Below are 20,703 nucleotides of genomic sequence, written 5' to 3'. Positions count from 1 at the left end.
CCACTCTCGCTCCCATTGGTGGAAAAGACCAGGTCTACTGTATGACGTGTGTAGGGCCGTTGACATGTTGGGACATGTTCAAGAAGGCCATGGTCTCCAGGAACTCAAGAGCTGGCCCGGAAACCTCTGCCCCTGCATGCACGTTAAAGTCCCCCAAAACCAGTAGCTTCGGGGAACCCAACAGTGCCGCGGACACAAAGTCCGCCAGCTCCGGTAGGGAAATGGCTGGGTCGCGGGAAGCACGGTAACCCAGCAAGATCCCAATACTGCCCCTGGCCCCAATCGACACGTGGAGAGCCTCAAGACCCGGCTTTACCACCGAGGAGCGCCTAGCTACCTCCAAGGTGGATTTATAAACAATGGCTACTCCCCCCCCGGCCCTCCAGTCTACCCTGGTGTTGGACAGCATAACCGGGTGGACAGATGAGAGCTAGGGGGGGACCCCCCTCTCTGCCGATCCATGTTTCGGTTATGCAGGCCAGGTCTGCATCTTCCTCCAGGATGAGGTCGTGAATTAGCTGGGGCTTGTTAGATACAGACCTAGCATTCAACAACACCAGTCATAGGGTGGAGGGCTGACTGGTCTGACTACCTTGGTACTGGGGGTTGGTCTCCGTCTCAGAACAACAAACAGCCTTTAAGCATCTGTTTGCCGCTCTTCTGACACGAGTAGGGACGGAGCCAACGCCATGCCGCCCTCTACCCGTGATCACAGAGATGTTTTGGGGCCCCTCGCTGGGAGGGCAGGCCTTCCATTCCATGACGAAAAAGGGGGGGAGGAAGGGAAGGGAAAGAAAAAGGGGAAGGGGTAATAACGTAATGTAAATAACACAGATAACAAAAGAAAAAATAATTAATTATACAATACAACATAATAATTATGTCCTTGCATGCCTTTCTGAAGGTTCTAGAATATTATTATAATATCCCAGTCTTGCCTGTCTCTGAGATGTATACTTTTAGAATCTATAGGGAAGGTGTTAAATTATATAAGATGCAATATAATATCTTCATATTTATTTCCCACATTTGGCCACAGAAATCTACCTTGAGTTATCCAACCAGTTATCTTCAGATCACACACACAAACATCTCTCATTTGCTCAGAAACATTAAGATACAAGCCAGTATAATAAACTGGGGGTGGGGGTGGAGTAGCTTAGTGGTAGAATTCATGCCTTGCACACAGAAAATGGCAGATTCAATTTCTGGCATCTCTGAAGAAAAGAAGCTCAAGTTGTATGACTGGGAAAAAGGCCTCAGGTAGCTCCAGCTGGAAAAACAGACACTCTTTCACTAGATGGCTCAGTGATCTAACTCAGTTTAAGACAACAGAGTTTTCAGTAATGGGATCAGTAGGAGTAAAGGCCAGGAGCTGTGCCAGGCAAAGCTGTAGCAGTTCATCACGGGGATATCTACTGACACGTGTTTGCTGTACTTTGATATTAGTATGGCATTTAATTAGGGCTTATAAATCAGTATGTACACATATACTTCCAGAGGCAAAAGTGGGGCATTAGAACACTTTCTAAAATTCTGGAAGCTGTAGTCCAGAAAACCACAGGTCTGCATGTCTCTAATTGGAATCAGTAAGCATAATTTCCTGTTCAGGTTGGAGAGGAGGTGGTGGATCAGGTGTAGTTCTCTGTGACTACCAAATGGTTTTATTCTTCTTTTAGGATGTATGATTTTTGAGAACTGTAAATCCTGCCGCAATGGATCCTGGGGGGGAACACTAGACAACTTCTATGTCAAGGGTATCTACTGCGCCGAATGCAGAGCAGGATGGTATGGAGGGGACTGCATGAGTAAGTATCTCCCATGGCATACGTTTCTTCCAGAGTGGTTAAAAATGGTGCTTGGTATCACAGCTAGGAAAAGTAGTGCTTTGGACTACAAGTCCCAGAATCCCCTCACCAGTTATCTGGGAGGTATAGTGCAAGAAAGTAGTATTTGCAGACTGTGCATTATATATAGCGGATGGAACCCTGAATGAAAGAAAGTATAGCTAGAATGTGTCCCTTCTAAAACAAATAATTTTTTTTCTTGCAATAAGCTGTGTAATGTTACAGAGATAGGTCTTTATGTCATTACAGAGATGGGGCATTGGAGCGGGCAAATGCAGAGTTGCTTTGGGAACAGTGGAAATGAGCACAAGTGGGATCCAACTTAAAGGGCCCAGAATCTGGGCAATACCTGGCCAATCAAGAAATATGGCATCCCAGAACCATGGAGAAATAACTCTTTCCTGTCATCCAGACAAAAAAATGTGCTTAACAGTTGGACATGTGTCATCACTCCTGTTAGGGTTAGCATCCCCTGCTCCTGTACCTATAGCACACATGACAAATGGGGATCATCCCACCCATCAGGTCATATGCTAGTGCTAGGACTTTTGGAAGGCTCACTGCTTGCCCACAATTGTTCCTCCCCACCCCCCCCCACCCCCGATGTGGTGTTTGTGCTGCCACTGGTGCTAGGCCTCACTTCGTACTTGTAAAATAGCACAGTACCTTCTTGTGCCAAAAAGAAAGTTGTGCACAATGGGCACAACTGCATGTACTCCCCAACCTTATTTTCAGTCCCCTTCCCTTGCTCCTGGCTTTTTGGTATTCTGCCATTTTGCAATTACAAAGTGAGGCTAGTACAAAAGAAGAAAGGGTGGAGATGGATTATCTCTTCCTCCCCCCTCCCCAATATTTTAACATACAAAGTGAACAGAGATAGGTGCCACACTTTTAATACACACGGAAAAATCAAACTTTGTTCTCCAGTCTCTGAGACTTGTCTAGCCACTTGTGGGACTAAAAGAAGATAACAGTTCTTAGAGACCTCAACTGATGCCCCAAGATCTGGAAACCCTACCAGTGGGAGAGGAGGTAGAGAGTAGTTACGTGAAAGAGAAGACAGGGTTCCTGTGCATCTTCTAAATCAGGGGTCAGGGAACTTTTTACGTTTTACCCCCCCCCAAAAAAATTATATATGCCGACATTACCCCCTTGATTTGAAAGGAAGGAAATCATATATTATTTGAATTCAAAATATTATTGAATCTACACAGGCTGTGTACAGAACTAGCAGGATATATCATCAGTATCAATGGCTGCCAGGCTATGTACCGAACATTTAAACAAGCTTGATGAAGCCACCGTTTCCCCCCCTTAATTCAAGCCTTCCGTCCTCTTTACCTGTTACTTTTTTCATAGTTTTGAGTCCCCCCCCTCTCTCTCACACACACACCAACCCTTCCTCCCTCAATTTTCAACAATTAGTTGCTTCAGTTCAGTATGCTTGTTTCCTCTCATTACATTTAAACAAGCTTGATGAAGCCACCATTTCCCCCCCTTAATTCAAGCCTTCCGTCCTCTTTGTCTGTTCCTTTTTTCATAGTTAAGAGTCAGTCTCTCTCTCTCTCTCTCTCTCTCTCTCTCTCTCTCTCTCTCTCAGAAACATACACCCACACACGGTCCCTCCCTCCTTCCTTCCCTCCATTTTCAACATACATCTAAACAAGCTGATGAAACCACCCATCCCTCTCTCGCACCTTTCTTCCTGCCTTAATTGGAGCTTTCCCTCCTCCTGCTTGCAGTCACCTCCTGCGGAAACAGTCATTCACAAGCCGAATTGACTGCCCGGGGCTGTTCTATAGCTGTAACCAATCAAGCAGCCTTATCTCCGATCTCTAAAAGAAGGAGGATTTACAAGTGCTGCAACCAAAGAAGGTAGCTGGGCGAGATGGCTTCCAGTTTGAAGTTCGGCTGCAGGGGTGGGAGTAGGGGGTGGGGGTAGCATTCTGCTCATTACCCCCAGGATATTCATTTTTATCCCATTTGGGGTAATTTACCCCTGTTCCCTGACCACTGTTCTAAATTGTCTGGCAGGGATAATTTCTGAAGGTGTAGCTTGTCATGCAAAATTCCTTTTGCTGAAGATCTCACTGCTATCCAGTTACTAAACACAGCAGACTTTTCCTGTTTTTCATTCTAGAACTAGTGGTTCTAGAGAAAATACAGAACTGGAGAAAATACAGGTTGTAGCTTAGTTGGGTGTCCAGAATATGGTTCACCGTAGAATGGTTGGCCCTGCTTCACTCCTTTTAAAAAACTGTTTTGTTTGAAGAAATTGACTGTATGGAAAATCACAGCAAAATAAATGTATTAGTCTTAAAATTGTCAGATGTTTTTGTTTTTGTTGAAACAGACCAACAATAAAATAAATAGCCGCCTAGAGTGGTCGAATAAGACCAGATAGGCGGGATAGAAATAAAATAAATAAATAAAATAAATAAATAAATAAATAAACACTGAAAATTGTAGTATGCATAATACTTCAGTATGTCCAGTAGGTGGTGCTCAGGAGCTCCTCTATGAAAAAAAATGCAGGCCATGAATAGCTGTTGTAAAAAGTAATCTCATCCTACCTGGACATATTTATTGTTATTCATTAATGAGTAATCACCGCAACAAAGTATGTGTAAACTGTTAAAGTAAAGTCTGAAAGTCTTTAGAGGATTATGCTACTTCATTTCAGTATATATGCCCATCTCCAAGTACAATTTGTATGGATAAAATCCTGCTTTTTGCTGACACAACTGACTGCACTAGATAGTAATAGCTGGGACAAGGATGAAAGTGCAGAGTAAATGGAAGGCTTACAAGCAAATTTTGTTCTTCATTAAAATGAAAATGTAGCCATTTTCATTATTTATATTTGTTTATTAAATCATGTATTGCTTTCCTGCCCACTAAGAATCTGAAACTGATATACAATAAAGTAAATTTAAAACACTATTTATAAACAGATTAAAAACAATGGCCGAAATCCTCTTGCATAGCTACACAAATGACAAAATCTTTGGAGGCAAATTGCATTGTTAAAAACTCATCATAGATATCAGTTGCAAGCTGACTCACACAACTGAGTATGCAGATGATAAAGTATGTGATGATTTCTTAAGGTAGTTTGCTGCCAAAAGTTACATAGTTAGTATTATGCAACGTAAGTGGGCAAGAGAATTTGGATTAATGTTTAGAACCAAGTTTAAAACCAGTCTTAAAAGTTAAAGGCCATAAACAAAGGTCTGCCTACCAGAAACTAAATATAGGTAGCATTATCTCGACTTCTCTTGGGAAGAAGTTCCACAATAAAGGTGCTGCTACAGGGGTTTTTCTGTACACCTAAGACTGTGAGCTCAATTAATGCAACACAGTTTTAAATCAAGTGTATCTTCTATTCTTTTCACTGTGTGTAAAGGAGACTGTGGATATTTTGTTTTGAAGACATGATGAGCAAGAGTACAAACATGCCGAAATCCATCCAGATATCTCTGCAAAATTGGTCAATCCAAGACTTTTTGCTGCCTCTACCAGAGCAGCTAATGATATTCCTCGCCTACCCAAAACAAGGTGCTGGTATCCTAAGCCAATCGAGTCATTTTAACATATATTAGGAAAACTGACAAGTGACTCTCCTGGCAATGTAAATTAAGTTAAATTAAATTAAACAACTCAAAATCTCTTGCCCTTTAATGACACCCTGTTCTTCCTGCATGGGGTTACTGCTTCACTCTCCCTGATATTAAGGATGGCTCTGCATTATGCATTAAGTACTGGGGAAAGTTTGCTCTTTGGTTCTTTCCCCTTTGCAGCTTCCTGGTGAGGACACCGACAAAGAAGCCCCATAGATGTCCAGTGCCATTGATTTCAGTGAGTCTTACTCCCAGATTAGTATGATTAGGATAGCAGTTTTAATCATAGTTCATAAAAACATGGCAACATAATACAAGGCAAGCATCTGAATGGTTCACTCCCCAACTCATAAGCTTGGATTTAAAACAGTTGGGTCCCACTAATTTCACTGAGAGTAAATTAGCTGAAATCCACTCCATCTCTATAAACTGGACACGAAACTAGGTTTTATATAAATATATATTGACCCAATATTGCTCTGAACATGTAAAGTCCCATATAGACACCCATTATAGAATCATAGAATCATAGAAAAGTAAAGTTGGGAGGGGCCTACAAGGCCATCAAGTCCAACCCCTTGCTCAATGCAGGACTATAATCAAAGCATATCTGCCAGGTGATTATCTACGTTTTTCTTGAATGCCTCCAGTGTTGGAGCACTCAGCAACTCCTGAGGTAACAGGTTCCACTGTCGTACTGCTCTAACAGTTAGAAAGTTTTTCCTGATATTCAACTGATATCTGGCTTCTTTTAACTTGAGCCCATTGTTGTGTGTCTTGTACTCTGGGATGATCGAGAAAAGATCTGTATGACAGCCTTTCAAATATTTGAAAAGTGTTATCATATCACCCCTAAGTCTTCTTTTCTCAAGGCTAAATATGCCCAATTCTTTCAGCCTTTCCTCATAAGGCTTGGTTTCCAGCGCCCTGATCATCCTTGTCACCCTCCTCTGAACTCGTTCCAATTTGTTAGAACTGGGCACAATACCCAAGGTGACGCCTAACTAATGATGAATAGAGGGGGAGTAGCAACTCGCAGGATTTGGAAACTACTTCTTTTAATGCAGCCTAAAATAGCATTTGCCTTTTTTGTAGCCATATCACACTGTTGGCTCATATTTAGCTTGTGATCTACAACAATTCCAAGATCCTTCTCACTCGTAGTTTTGCTGAGCCAGGTATCCCCCATCTTGTAACTGTGCAATTGATTTCTTTTTCTGAGGTGCAGTACTTTGGCACTTATCTCTGTTGAATTTCATTCTCCTGCTTTCAGCCCAGTGCTCCATCTTATCAAGGTCATTTTGAATTTTATTTCTGTCTATCGTATTAGCTATTCCACCCAATTTGGTATCATCTGCAAATCTGACAAGCATTCCCTGCACTCCCTCATCCAATCCATTAATAAAAATATTGAAGATCACCGGGCCCAGGACTGGAATACCCCAGTAGTTACCTCCTCCCATTTAGAGAAGGACCCATTAATCATGACCCTCTGAGTACAATTCTGTAGCCAATTGTTTATCCATCTGACACTTGATCTATCCAGCCCACACCTAGTTAGCTTGCAAATCAGGATATCATGGGGCACTTTGTCAAAAGCTTTGCGGAAGTCAAGATATACTACATCTACAGCAGTTATCCCCAACCTTTTTAATGCCAGGGACCAGTTTTGTTGAAGACCATTCTTCCAAGGACCGGGGTGGGGGTGGGGCTGCTGCCACTGGCATCTGTGAATGGGGGTGTGGGGGCATCTGTGCGTGGGGGTAGTTGTTATGCAGTAGGTTGTTGGAGGATAGCTATGAATCAAACACATTACATGTATTATGCCCTTTGTCCCCACCCCCCACCCCAGAATAAACAGGCAAGACACAGGTGTTGGATTAATTAGGACCACACTTTATTAACTTTAATTCTTTTTGTTCCCAAGCAAGGGGGGGCTATGGTAAAAAAACACCAAAATAAAAATAAAAATATGTAAACAGAGCAAGTCCCATGCTGGGACTGAAAAAAAAAAACACCAAAAAGCAAAAACAAACAAACAAACAAACAAAAAACAAAAAAACCCGACCCTCAATTCCCCCCCCCCCAAAACAAAAGCCACCAAAACCTTTTTTTTAAAGCAGCACCTTACTGGTCCCAAGCCTCTTCAGCCTCCTGGGGAACCACCTTTTCTCCCCTGCTTTTTAAAGGGGGAGGGAGAAGGAACTGACCCTCCAATGTGTGCCAGCGTGCCGGTGTCCTCCACTCCCCCTTCCCTGCCAGCCTCAGCCGTCAAGGCGCACCTTCCTCCAGGTCCACACATATCCCTGCACAGTTCTGGGGTGGGGTGGGGTCCTTTTCCGGGGGTGTCTTGGTCTCCTCCTCCTCCTGCCCCCTTCAGCGCATCCCATCAGCCTCTTAATGGGGGGCAGGAGGAGGAGGGGGAGGGCTAATTAAGACCTGGTGGCTTGTGCCAGGCATGCCTGGCACAGCTTGTTGGCTGCTGCCAGAGGCAACCAGGGTGCCCAGCCCACCTTTCCAGGCCAGGCCCAGGGAGCTTTTAAATCCAGAACATGGATGCTGCCTTGCACCACCTCAGGAGTAGTAGTAGTCGTAGTAGCAGCGGGGACGCCCTGCCGAGCTGCGCCCTTGGCTGGCCACCCTGTGTGCCCAGGTGGCCTCTTGCCTGGCCAAGGTCCCGAGAGGCCAGTGCTACCAGCCTCTGGCCACCTCCAAGCTCTGAAAGGGGGGCCCTGCTGCCGCCCCTCCCCACCCGAGCTGGGCTCTCTCCCAGCAGGGCCGGCATGGCACGGCCTGTGGGTGGAAGGGCTGCCCAGGGAGAGCGGAGGCGAGGAGGGGAGGCGATGGTGTGGAATGGGAGGTGGGCGCAGGATTGGGCCTGACACGCTGGGTTTCCCCCTCACTTCCTCTTCCCGCTCTGCCAGGGGTCCCAGGGCAATGGGGTGGAGGTGCACGGGGCTCCTCTTCCTCTTCCCAGGGATGGCAACACGGGGGGGGGGAGCCGACAATGGAGCCACCTCCAAGCTCCAAAAGGGGGGCCCTGCTGCTGCTGCCACCTCTCCCTGTCCTAGCCGGGCTCTTTCCCGGAAGGGCCGGCATGTCGCAACCTGTGGGTGGAAGGACTACCCGGGGAGAGTGGAGCGGAGGGGGGAGGCGATGGCACTGAATGGGAGGCGGGCACAGGGTCGGGCTGGCATGCAGGGATTCCCCCTCGCCGCCTCTTCCCGCTCTGCCAGGGGTCCCAGGGCAAAGGGGCGGGGGTGCACTGGGCTCCTCCTCCCATGGACAGTGACACAGCGCTTATCTCCACCTTCTGCACCTGTGTCGCTCGCTTGCCGGTCCATCTGCCTGCCCATTGGTCCATCCTTCCTTCTTCGGGGAAGTGGCGGCCCAATCTCACTTCAGTGTGGGTGGGTGGCTGCGTCACCACCACAAGGGTGGGAGCGAGGCTTGGACGGTAGGCCCCAGAAGGTGGAAGTTCTGCGGACAAGCAGCAGCATCCCATGTGATCCGGCCTGGCCCACCTCTTCCCGGGAAGGGTTGGCCAGGCAGGAAGCAGTAGGATCTCTGGCATGTGCTCCTGCCCATCTACTTGCCCTGGGTGGGGCGGCGCTGAGCCCCACGGCTGGCCATCAGCATTTCTCATGTGGGCTGCCCCACAAGGGGCATTGGGGGAATGGTTACCATAAGCAAGTGAGACACGCCCACCTATGAGGGTGACATCCCCCCAAGTGGGGGGCGGAGATCTATGTCTGCGGCCCAGTTCCAGCCAGCCCGCGGACTGGCAGTGGGCCACGGACCGGGGGTTGATGAACCCTGATCTACAGCATTCCCTCTGTCTATCAGGGAGGTGACTGGATCAAAAAAAGAGAGATCAAATTAGTTTGGCAGGATTTGTTCTTGACAAATCATGCTGGTTTCTAGTTATTACTGCATTGTTTTCTAGGTGATTGCAGAATGACCGCCTTACGATCTGTTCCAGAATTTTGTCTGGGATTGATTTCCGGCCAACTGGCCTGTAGTTCCCAGGTTCCTCTTTTTTGCCCTTTTTGAAGATAGGAACAACATTGGCCCTCCTCCAATCCTCTGGCACCTTACCTGTTTTCCAGGATTTCAAGAAAATAATGGTTAGTGGTTCTGAGAGTTCTTCAGCCAGTTCCTTCAGTACTCTCTGATGCAGTTCATCCGGCCCTGGAGATTTGAACTTGTTCAAGGTGGTAAGGTATGGTAAAGGTAAAGGTTCCCCTTGACAATTTGTTCAGTCATGTCCGGCGGTGCTCATCCGTTTCCAAACCATAGAGCTAGCATTTGTCTGAAGACAATCTTCTGTGGTCACGTGGCCAGCGCGGCTAGACATGGAACACCGTTACCTTCCCACTGTGGTGGTACATATTTATCTACTCGCATTTTGCATGTTTTCGAACAGCTAGGTTGGCGGGAGCTGGGACAAGCGACAGGGGCTCACTCTGTCACATGGATTCGATCTTATAACTGCAGGTCTTCTGACCTTGCAGCACAGAGGCTTCTGTGGTTTAACCCACAGCACCACCACATCCCTATAAAGTGGTAAGGTATTCCTTGACTATTTGTTTATCTATCTCCAGCTGCAATCCTGTTCCCCACCCCCTTGCACTTCCAATTTGTTTGGAAGTTCATAGTCTGTCTTATGGGAAAAGACTGAACTAAAATAAGAATTGAGCACCTCTGCTTTTTTCTTATCTGTTATCATTTTTCCATCTCCATTGTGGAGCTGTGCCACTATGTCTTTTGTTTGCCTTTTGCTACTCACATACCTGAAGAATGCTTTTTTATTTCTTTTAGTGTCTCTAGCTAACCTCAGCTCATTCTCAGCTTTTGCCTTCCTAATGCCATCCTTGCATTTCCTTGCTACTTGTCTGTAGTCATCCTTGGTGGCCTGGCCTTCTTTCCTTTTCTTATAATGTCTTTTTTGGTTTTTAAGTCTGTCCTGAGCTTTTTGTGAAAGCACACTGCCCTTTTTTGCCACCACCTCCCCCCTTCTTTTTCTTGTTGGAATTGTTTGTAGTTGTGCCTTTAGAATTTCTTTTTTTTTTGAAGCTCCCACTCTTCTTGGACGCCTTTTCTTCTTAGGAGCTCCTGCCATGGGACCTTACTTATCCTTGTTCTGAGATTATTAAAATTGGCTTTTTAAAAATCCAGCAGATGCGTGTGGCTACACTCTGCTTTCGTTTCCTTTGAAATCAAGAATTCTAGACAGACATGGTCACTCTCTCCATAAGAGTTCCTCTTAGTGCCACTTCCCCCACCAAGTCGTCTTTGTTGGTCAGAATCAAGTCAAGGATAGCAAATCCTCTGGTTTCTTTCTCCATTTTTTGTAGGAGAAAATTATCAGCCACAGAAGCCAGGAATTTCTTGGAAGGGCCAACATATTCTTGGCAGAATTTGATTGGGCGGTCGGTAGTAGTCTCCATTTACCAAGTTCCTTTTTTTTTGCGCCAACTAGATTGATCCAGATGCTCTCAATGGGACAACCATTCTCATCCTCCTGTATTTCCCCACAGGAATGTGTATTTGTGACATATACCACAACTCCATCTCCCTTTTTATTCTCTCTGTTCTTTATGTTCACTTTATATCCCTCAATTGCTGTATTCCAGTCATAGGAGTTGTCCCACCAAGTTTCAGTTATTCCTATCAAGTCAAACTTCCCCTCCTGAATTAAAATTTCCAGTTCTTGTTTGTTTCCCATACTCCTGGCATTCGTATACAGACATCGGAGTGTGTGTGATTTGTGGTCTGTTTGTCTTTGTACATTTTTATGGATATTATGATTATTATTAGGATGATTATTGTTACCATTATTATTTTGATTATTATTGTTAATGTTATTATTGCTGCCCTTTTGATCAGTTTGGTCTGTTCCTCTTATTGTGTGTTAAGGCTTCATCTACCCTTTATGCTTGTTTAAAGCCCTCCTGATGAAGTTCTTCATGCTGTGGTGAAACACATTCTTCCCAGTCCTTGTTAGATGCAATCCATCTCTTGCTAGCAGTCCTTCTTCCAGGAAGCTTAGCCCATGGTCCCAAAAACCCAATCCCTCTCGTCAACACCACTTTCGTAGCCAGTCATTCACCCAAAAGATCTTCCTTTTGCTTTCGATTCCTCTTCCGAGCACTGGTAGGATGGAAGAAAAAACTATCTGAGACCCAAAGTCCTTGAGTTTCCTTCCCAGAGGTTCAGAGTCAGGCATGATTTCTTGGTAGCTCCTCTTGGCTGTGTCATTTGTTCCCACATGGACAAGAAGAAAGGGACATATATCTGTAGGTCTTATGAGTGATAGCAATCCTTCCATCACATCTCTTACCTGTACTCCAGGGAGACAGCATACCTGGTGAGTCCATGGATCCTCCCCACATATTTCGGTCTCAATTCCATGTAGCAGGGAGTCTCCTACTACAACTACTCTCCTCTTCTTCTTTTTGTAGAGTGTGGGCTCAGCGACTGTATTTTGCTACGCTTCGGTCCTACTCATGTCCTCCTGTGGGGTCTCCTCTGCATCCTGTCTGACAGACCCTTCTTCAAGTAACTCACCAATATATGGACAGCTTTTTTCACTGATCTAGTTATTACCTTTACAAACCCAAATGGTTCCACACCTAGTTGTTGTAACCAGTTTGTTACCAGGCAGACAACTTTGTGATAGTAAGTGTCTCCATGCTTAGCTAAACTGGTTCTCTGATGACAGCCTCCCAATCCACATCCAGAACTGTACTTGAAGCCCTAGCAATCTGGTAAGCTTGTCAGTGCCTAAGGTCCATTGGTGTGGCCTTCGAGAACCTTGTGTCACTTCCACATCATGCTGAGATGGTGGAGTAGGACTTTATGGAGGTTGTTCTCCATAGCACACATGATTTTATAAAATTCTGTCCCTTTTCCTCCCTAACAAACAAGGGCAAATTTCTAGATGTGTTATAAGGACCTTTTATCTCCCAATCATTCTGCAAGGTTTTCTCTGCATATTTTCTAGTTTTGTTGATATGCATTTTGGAGTGGGGTGACCCCAAGTACTGTATACTTCAGTTTGGTTTTGAATGTCCACTGGCACTTGGAGTCTCACAGGCACATTGTGGGACTGCAGCTCCCATGATCCATCACCATTGGCTATACTGCCTAGTCCAAATAGGAGTTGTGGTCTAACAACATCTAGAGACCCTATAATTGCCCAGCTGTGATCTAGAAGATAGCCCATGATTTAACCTAGTCATAAACGGGTGGGAGGTGCAAACACATAATGTCAACTGTGGTTATTAAAAAGATCTAGTCACTGTTCTTTTTGTCATTTTTTTTGCCTCAAATTAGAAATATTCTGAACAGTTTTGCTTCTTTTTTCATGCATTAAAGAAACAGTGATGCTGACAATCTTTCAGAATAGATTTTTTCCCTCTCTGTCTCCTCCTGTTCAGAATAAGGCAGGATTTGCAGGGATTAGTGTTTGGTGTGTAAATTAATCTTGAGGACTTTTCAAGGTCTCCAAGCTTTGGTGAGTAATAAAAGACCCTTCTGCTTGGAAGATGGTGGAGCTGGATTCCCCCAAAAGTTTGCTTACAGGGGTCTTGGGGAATTACATCAACCTTTCTTGAAGTGAGCAAGGCAAAGAGAAAAGAAAGATTGGAGTTTACCATGGATAGGCTTCATGCAAAGAAGGTTTGTAGTAATTGAGAGCCTTTTCCCTTGGGGGCACTCTTTGAATGGCTCTGCCTTTAGCATTTGGACCACCTGCTTTGTTGGCCAGTACCGTTTCCTTGGCAGGAATGTTCTGCAAGTTCAGACTGTACTGTTCTCCCAAGAAAGCTGCATTCAGTATTCCTTGCACAGCACCATCTCTTTGAGTTCTTTCTCATCCAAGGCAATAGCAACAAAGGCGACTCAAAAGCCCCCTTGTAGCAAAAGGGGAATGTTCCCTGAGGTGATTCAAGGATCTTGTCAAGCTCTCTGAAGAAGGTTTCCTGCAGCATTGTTTCAGGTTGTTTTGAGGTAGGAGCCAGCAACAGTGCTAGATTTCCTCTCTTCAGTGTGGGAAGCCACATTATCATGTACGTTGCAAGGGTTCCTGGCATTTCCCAATGGTATCCTAATGACAGCCATAGGGGCAAAGTAATTAATTCTCCAGCCTTTTCACATCAGGAACCAACAAGCACTAGTGTGGAATGAAACACTTATGATGAACACTTCTCAGCTTGTTTTCTGTTTCATCTAAGTGCGCTTAATTGAGGGTAAATGAGGATAACCTGACAAACAGTTTGTTTTTGTAAGAATGGATGGGTCTTAACACTGTAGAATCTTGTAGGAAGGAAATTCTGAGATATGTGGCATTTAGCATGTGATTGAATGTGATACACTCATACCTTTAATGCATCACAACTAGAAGGTGATATTTTGTAGTCCACCTCCTACTGTCTATGCATGTGGGAAAAAATAACTTGCCACATTCAGAGATGTGAGCTGGCCTGCCCACAGCCCTGAAAACTTCTTGAAATGTAGTTCAAGAATAGCTTTGATTAGACCACCTTTTCTGAATCTTTCTGGAATACACATGAGTGAACATATGCAGGGAACATGACTTAAGCTATGTTCTGTTTTAAAGTTAACGATTGTTGGCTGTGTGTTCTATAAGATTATAATACATCATTGTCAAGTGGGAAGATGTCCGATTTGTATGGTTCTTTTCCATATTCAAAAGGGAGGATCTGCTAGCATGTTAACTGGCTCAGGATTATTTTTATTTTTTTACCTTGATGTTTCTTGGGTCCTGTTTTCCTCATAGACACTGATGGTCTTCTTCTTCTTATCTCCTCTCTCCTTCAGAGTGTGGACAAGTTCTCCAGGCTTCAAGGGGCCAGATTTTATTGGAGAGTTATCCACTGAATGCCCACTGTGAGTGGACTATACATGCCAAACCTGGGTTTGTTGTTGAGTTAAGGTAGGTAGGAGCTGACTGCTGGTGTACTGAATTTTCTTTTCTTTTCTTTCTTTTTTCTTATATGACTCAAACTTAGAAGGTATGTTCGGATATCAGGCCAGTATTTTAAAGCTGGAACCCAGAGAAATTGCTAGTAGATTTTGCCCCATTCCATAGTCACTAAATTTAATCTTAAATTGAATTTGATTTAAACATGGTTCTGTCCCTCTTTTTATGTCACATGTCACATGAAAACATTCAGAAATGATATAGTGGGCCTTGGTCTTTGCATCCAGTTCTTAGGTTGTCTTTACAATTCTTGAGTTTAAGCATCTCCAAAGTTTATCCCCAAAGAAACTTACCTTTGAGCAGGTGAAGAAGAAAGCGATGATTTCAGGTATTCCCAGCAGCAATGGAATATTGTAGGATTCCCAAGTTCTGACTTTTCTAGCAGGTAGGTGACACTGAATATGGTGGTTTTCCCACTGAAGGGTATCAATAGCTACTAGTTATCTACTACTTCCAGCAACATGGGCAGCTTGCTTCTAACTAAGATGGGGTGTCTGAGGTTTAGACCCAGGGTGTCAAAATTTGCTCCTGGAAATATGCAGACCTACCCATTGATGCTGCTGCTAGAATAGCATGAACATGCCTGCCTACAAATGCTTCTCGTTTGTAAGGAAGAAACATTAAAAGGAAAGGAAGTGCAAAGTGGAACCAATATGGCCACTGCACCTCATACTCAACTTTTCCTGCACACACCTCTGTCCTGTGTTGCTCTGATATTCCCATGTGTGCCAGTATTACATGACCCAAATATAACCAATTAATTGAGCAGCAAATCCTTGGGCACCAAAATTTCTCAGTATGTTTCTGATCTAAATGCAAGTTGCTGGATGATATGAACTCATGTCCTGCTTACAGGCTTCTCATAGACATCTGGTTGAGCACAGAGGGAACAGACTGCTGGAGTAGATGAGATCTTGGTCTGAGCCAGCACTACTTATGTTCATATTACTTATTTTATATTTCTCACATATTTTGAGCAGTTTGGGATGAAGCTGCTGTACACTGAGTCAGACCATTGGTCCATGTAGTCTTGTCCTATTGGTTTTTGACTAGCAGCTGTTTTCTAAGGCTTCAATCTGGAAATTTTCTCCAGCTGTACCTTGGGACATGCAAGCCGATTGTTTTAACACTGAAATAGGACCATTCCCTCCACAGATTGGTACCTGATTAAAGATGCACATTCATCTCTTTTGTAGAGTTTAAATGTGTAGTGATTTCTTTCTAACACTTATTTTGTAATTCTTCCATGATGTCTTAAATCTCCCCAATATTTATAACTTTGCACATCCTTCTCAAAGTCAGAAGAACTTGTGCATTTTTTTTCTAGCCCTGATGCTACAATGAAAAAAGCCCAGAGTTCCCTGATATCTCTCTCCACCTATTTTATACCAATGCCAGTGTCCCATTACTTTACTTTGGATCACAACTGCCAACAGAGAGAAGTACATCTGCAATTTTTTTTGAAAAATTAGATTCCCACTAATCCAGAAATTCCTAAAAGGGAACTTTCAGTGCTGCCCAATTGTCTTTCCTTATAAAAAACAAAACAAACAACAAAAATGGGAGGGGGGAGAGAACACCCTGATTAGTAGCTAGGTTTTCAAATGGATTTTTTTTGTCTGTACTACTATATGGTTGAATTGCAGTAGTAAGTTGCAACTAGAGTAGGCCTGTTGAATTATTTGGGATTTGGTGAGCCAAAAGCTATGTAGGTTCCATTGATTCAATAGGTCCACTCCACTCATGAGTTACAACTGGATTTTGGCCAATTTTTGTGTTTATTCAGGGTAGATTACTCTTTCTAATTTCTTTTTCATAATGTGAAAATTGGAAGGTCACATTTTCACTCTCCTTGAGAATCTCTTCCTATACAATGTCTTTCGTCATTCTCTGTATGTTTATAAAGTAAATCCAATACTGCTTATTCATGAAATCCCTTCTATGTTTAGTAATTGCATTTATATCTCCCACCCTTCCTATGATTACCTCAAAGCAGTCCATGTGTGTCTTCTCCTGAGCTCTTTATTCTCATATCAAGCCTTTGAGGGGGGTTGGCTGAGAGAGAGCAACTGGCCCATGTTCACCAGTGAGCTTCATGGCTCAATGGGAACTAGAATGTGGTTGCTTCAAGTTCCAGCGTAGTAGCCTATCCAGTTTGGGCCAATTGTGTAGAAAACAACTACTGTATGCTCATGGTGATACCACTAACTACCTCTTAACATGTGACTATAACATAATGACAGATAAAAGTTCCTTGCTCCAGATTCATACTGTTTATCCATTTAAATCCATTTAAATCAGTATTGTTTACTCGGGGGAGGGCGGCATTCCATACTAGATTGTTGCCAGACTTCCCTCTGTATGAAACTTGTGTGAAGAAAGAAGATCTTCAGTGCCAGGCTTTTTCAGACTGATAGCATGCAAGTAATTTAGAAATTCATTCCTATGGAAAATGAGCATTTGACATTTCATTTTATTGTCCCTTCCCTCACTCCTAATTCTAACTCCAAGGTTTGCCATGCTGAGTCTGGAGTTTGATTACATGTGCCAGTATGATTATGTGGAAGTCCGAGATGGGGACAGCATTGATAGCAGAATAATTAAGCGTTTCTGTGGGAATGACAGACCTCCACCAGTACGAAGCTCAGGGTCTTCACTCCACGTTCTCTTCCAGTCAGATGGTTCTAAGAACTTTGATGGGTTTCATGCCATCTTTGAAGAAATTACTGGTAAGAAGGAGAAGGGTATTTGTTTGATCTTTTTTCGTATTTGTATATTCACTGTTTTTAGCTTTAAACATTGTCTTTTAGCAGTGCAAGCTGCATTGGACCTTTTTAAGGAGAAAGGTGGGGTAAAAATACATTAGGTGGGTAGGTAGGTAGGTAGGTAGGTAGGTAGGTAGGTAGGTAGGTAGGTAGGTAGGTAGGTAGGTAGGTAGGCAGGCAGGTAGGCAGGTAGGCAGGCAGGCAGGCAGGCAGGCAGGCAGGCAGGCAAGTAGACAGACAGACAGACAGACAGACAGACAGACAGACAGACAGACAGACAGAAAGAAAGAAAGAAAGAAAGAAAGAAAGAAAGAAAGAAAGAAAGAAAGAAAGAAAGAAAGAGAAATAATGTGTGTTTCCTCATCTTCATATCTTTAATTTAGTATGTTTTGTATTAGTCTGTGGAAAGTAACACAAGCTGAATGTACAAGCATGATTGCTGAGGACTATACTTCTGAGGAAATCCCATTGCGGAAAGAAGATAAGATTATTGTAGGGAATACACTGTCATGAATGTTTAGTTTGTCCATTAGTACTGTGGAAATTGTATTTAAGACAACAAAATAAGGTTTTGAAATCAGAGTAGAATGAATAGAAGAGTTGGTTATTTGTTCAAGACAGTACATGTTTTTGGTAGGGAAATGCCTTTAAATGCAGATTTCTTCTTCCTAGGTATGAGTGTAAAATTAATTAATACAGTTAGTTTGTCATAACTGGTACTTCTTTAAATGGCAAAATATTGCTGATTGTCAAAGCACATGGTATTGTTCATCTTCACTTATCTCAGTATTTTGAATTCCAGTGAGCTCTGTTTTATGATTGGTCACTGGAAAATAAGCTTGGACTTCATTTGCAAGTCTGATTGCCTTTGTGTTTCCTCTTTGGGAATTGCAGCTGTCAGAAAAAGAACATGCTAATCACAAGGAATTCACCTTTCTTTTCACATCTAGTTTGACTCTACCTCTCAGTTGAACAGGGCTATTTTTTACATCTGGATGCCTTAACAGCTGACAGACTATATCATGATTGGTTGTTGTGGGTTTTCGGGCTCTTTGGCCATGTTCTGAAGGTTGTACTTCCTAACGTTTCGCCAGTCTCTGTGGCCAGCATCTTCAGAGGACAGGACCACAGCACAGAGACTGGCAAAACGTTAGGAAGTACAACCTTCAGAACATGGCCAAAGAGCCCGAAAAACCCACAACCATTAGATCCCGGCCGTGAAAGCCTTCACGAATATATATCATGATTTCTCATCTTGCTATTGCATTGAATCCAAACAGTACCATCATAGGAGATGCAAGAAGTATGGGTCTATGAAAAACAAAAGTTGGCTCCTTGAAATCTAACATGGTGTGGGGTATCCTGCAGCAAGGCCTCCCATACTCATGGGACTAACATACTCCATACAGGGTGGAATGAATGGATCTTGTTTCTTCTGCTCAGCAGGAGACTTTTAGTATTCCACGGCTGCAACCTACTTTCCTTCCCACCCCATTTTTAGCAGTAATTATTTAGAGATTGGGTAGTTGCTACTGTGGTAATCTATGCAGAGTGGGATACCAAGGGCTTACAGTTTTATAAGGAAGCTTTATTGTGTGTGCCTTATTGTGAAGCTGTACTGGCCTTAACGTGGTGCAGCTCAAATGAAAAGCTTTTAAAACACTCTCTTTTGCAAAGCATTAACCTGGCCACTGACACTGTTTATGGGAAATAATGTGATTTGCATGGGGAGTGAAGAGGCTGGAGGGGGGGCTTGACAAAACTGTGGGATGGAGACCTCTGGCAGCACTAATTTAACAAGATATAGCAGGGTGAAATCTTTCTTTTAAAAGTGGTACACGGTGCAAAAAAAAAAAAAACAAACCCTCCTAAGAAGTAGTTCAGACCAGTGTAACAAGATGAACAAGAGTTGACTTGGCTGTTCTCCTGTGCTTAATGTTAATGGCAGATTGTGTAGTGGTCTAAAAAATAAATGGTTACATGCTAGAATTACGATCCTAAGGTTCCTTACTATTTATTGAAGAAAAAGGAAAGTGAAAAGTGTTCTGGTTTGGTTAATCAGTGCTTAAAATAAAAAATAGGAGACATAGAAATCATAGAAAAGTAAAGTTGGAAAGGGCCTACAAAATCATGAAGTTCAACACCCTGCTCAATGCAGGAATACAATCAAAGCATATCTGCCAGGTGAATATCTTAAGTTTTCCTTGAATGCCTCCATTGGTGAAACAGTCATCAACTCACGAGGTAACAGATTCCACTGTTGTACTGCTCTAACAGGATGTTTTTCCTGATATTCAACCAAAATCTGGCTTCCTTTAACTTGAGCCCATTGTTGTGTGTCCTGTACTCTGGGATGATCGAGAACAGATCTTACCACTCCTCTGTATGACAGCCTTTCAAATATTTGATAAGTGCTGTCATATCACCCCTTAGTCTTCTTTTCTCAAGGCTAAACATGCCTAGTTCTTTCAGCCTTTCCTCATAAGATTTGGTTTCCAGCTCCCTGATCATCCTTTTCACCCTCCTCTGAACTTGTTCCAATTTGCTACCATCCTTCTTGAAGTGTGGTGCCAAAACTGAACACAATACCCAAGGTGAGGCCTAACCAATGCTGAATAGAGGGGGAGTTGCACCTTTTGGCATTTGCAAACTATACTTCTATTAATGCAGCCTAAAATAGCATTTGCCTTTTCTGTAGGCACATCTCACAATTTGGATCTTATTTAGCTTGTGATCTACGACGATTTCATGATTCTTCTCACTCATCGTTTTGCTGAGCCAGGTATCCCCCATCTTGTAACTGTGCAATTGTTTTCTTTTTCTGAGGTGCAGTACTTTGCACTTATCCCTGTTGAATTTCATTCTGTTGCTTTTGGCTCGGTGTTCCATCCTATCAAGGTCATTTTGTTTCTGTCTTCTAGGGCAGTGGTCCCCAACCTTTTCTGAACCGTGGGCCAGTATAGTGTCTGGGTGGGGGGGCATCTGCATGTAGGTGGGCAGGTGCCTGTGCATACGTGCGTGTTTGGGTGGGGCATCTGTGTGTGCAGGACACCCATGTGTGGGTGCATGGGTGGGCGGGCCCGTGCATGCATGCATGTGAGTGTGTGTGTGAGTGGAGTGTGTGCATGGGGGGCAGGAACCCAGTCTCTGCGGCCATGTCCCGGTATAGGGCCACAGACCTGGGGTTGGGGACACCAGTTCTAGGGTATTAGCTATTCCACCTAATTTGGTATCATCTGCAAATTTGACAAACATTCCCTGCACTCCCTCATCCAGGTCATTAAAAAAATTGAAGAGCACCGGACCCAGGACTGAGCCTTGGGGTACCCCACTAGTTATCTCCTCCCATTTAAAGAAGGACCCATTAATCATCACCCTCTGAGTACGATTCTGTAGCCAATTGTTTATCCACCTGACACTTGCTCTAGCCAGCCCACACCTAGTTAGCATGCTAATCAGGATAT

The 20,703-nt window shown here is 43.7% G+C and overlaps 1 protein-coding gene across 2 annotated transcripts in view; it reads left to right on the top strand.

Annotated features, from left to right (window-relative positions):
• The window catches only part of PAMR1 (peptidase domain containing associated with muscle regeneration 1), a 62,040-nt gene that overhangs the window by 14,674 nt on the left and 26,663 nt on the right, over positions 1-20,703 (top strand). For both annotated transcript variants that reach the window (XM_020782875.3, XM_020782877.3), the window contains exons 3-5: positions 1,680-1,808; positions 14,312-14,426; positions 16,986-17,203. In XM_020782875.3, the coding sequence (XP_020638534.2) occupies positions 1,680-1,808; positions 14,312-14,426; positions 16,986-17,203 (462 nt within the window). The remainder of the gene's footprint in view (positions 1-1,679; positions 1,809-14,311; positions 14,427-16,985; positions 17,204-20,703) is intronic.

This window comes from Pogona vitticeps, chromosome 1 (genome assembly GCF_051106095.1).
Source record: "Pogona vitticeps strain Pit_001003342236 chromosome 1, PviZW2.1, whole genome shotgun sequence".
In the NCBI taxonomy this organism is placed as follows: Eukaryota; Metazoa; Chordata; class Lepidosauria; order Squamata; family Agamidae; genus Pogona; species Pogona vitticeps.
The sequence above is the reverse complement of the archived record's forward strand: the minus strand, read 5'-3'. Positions and strand labels throughout refer to the sequence as shown.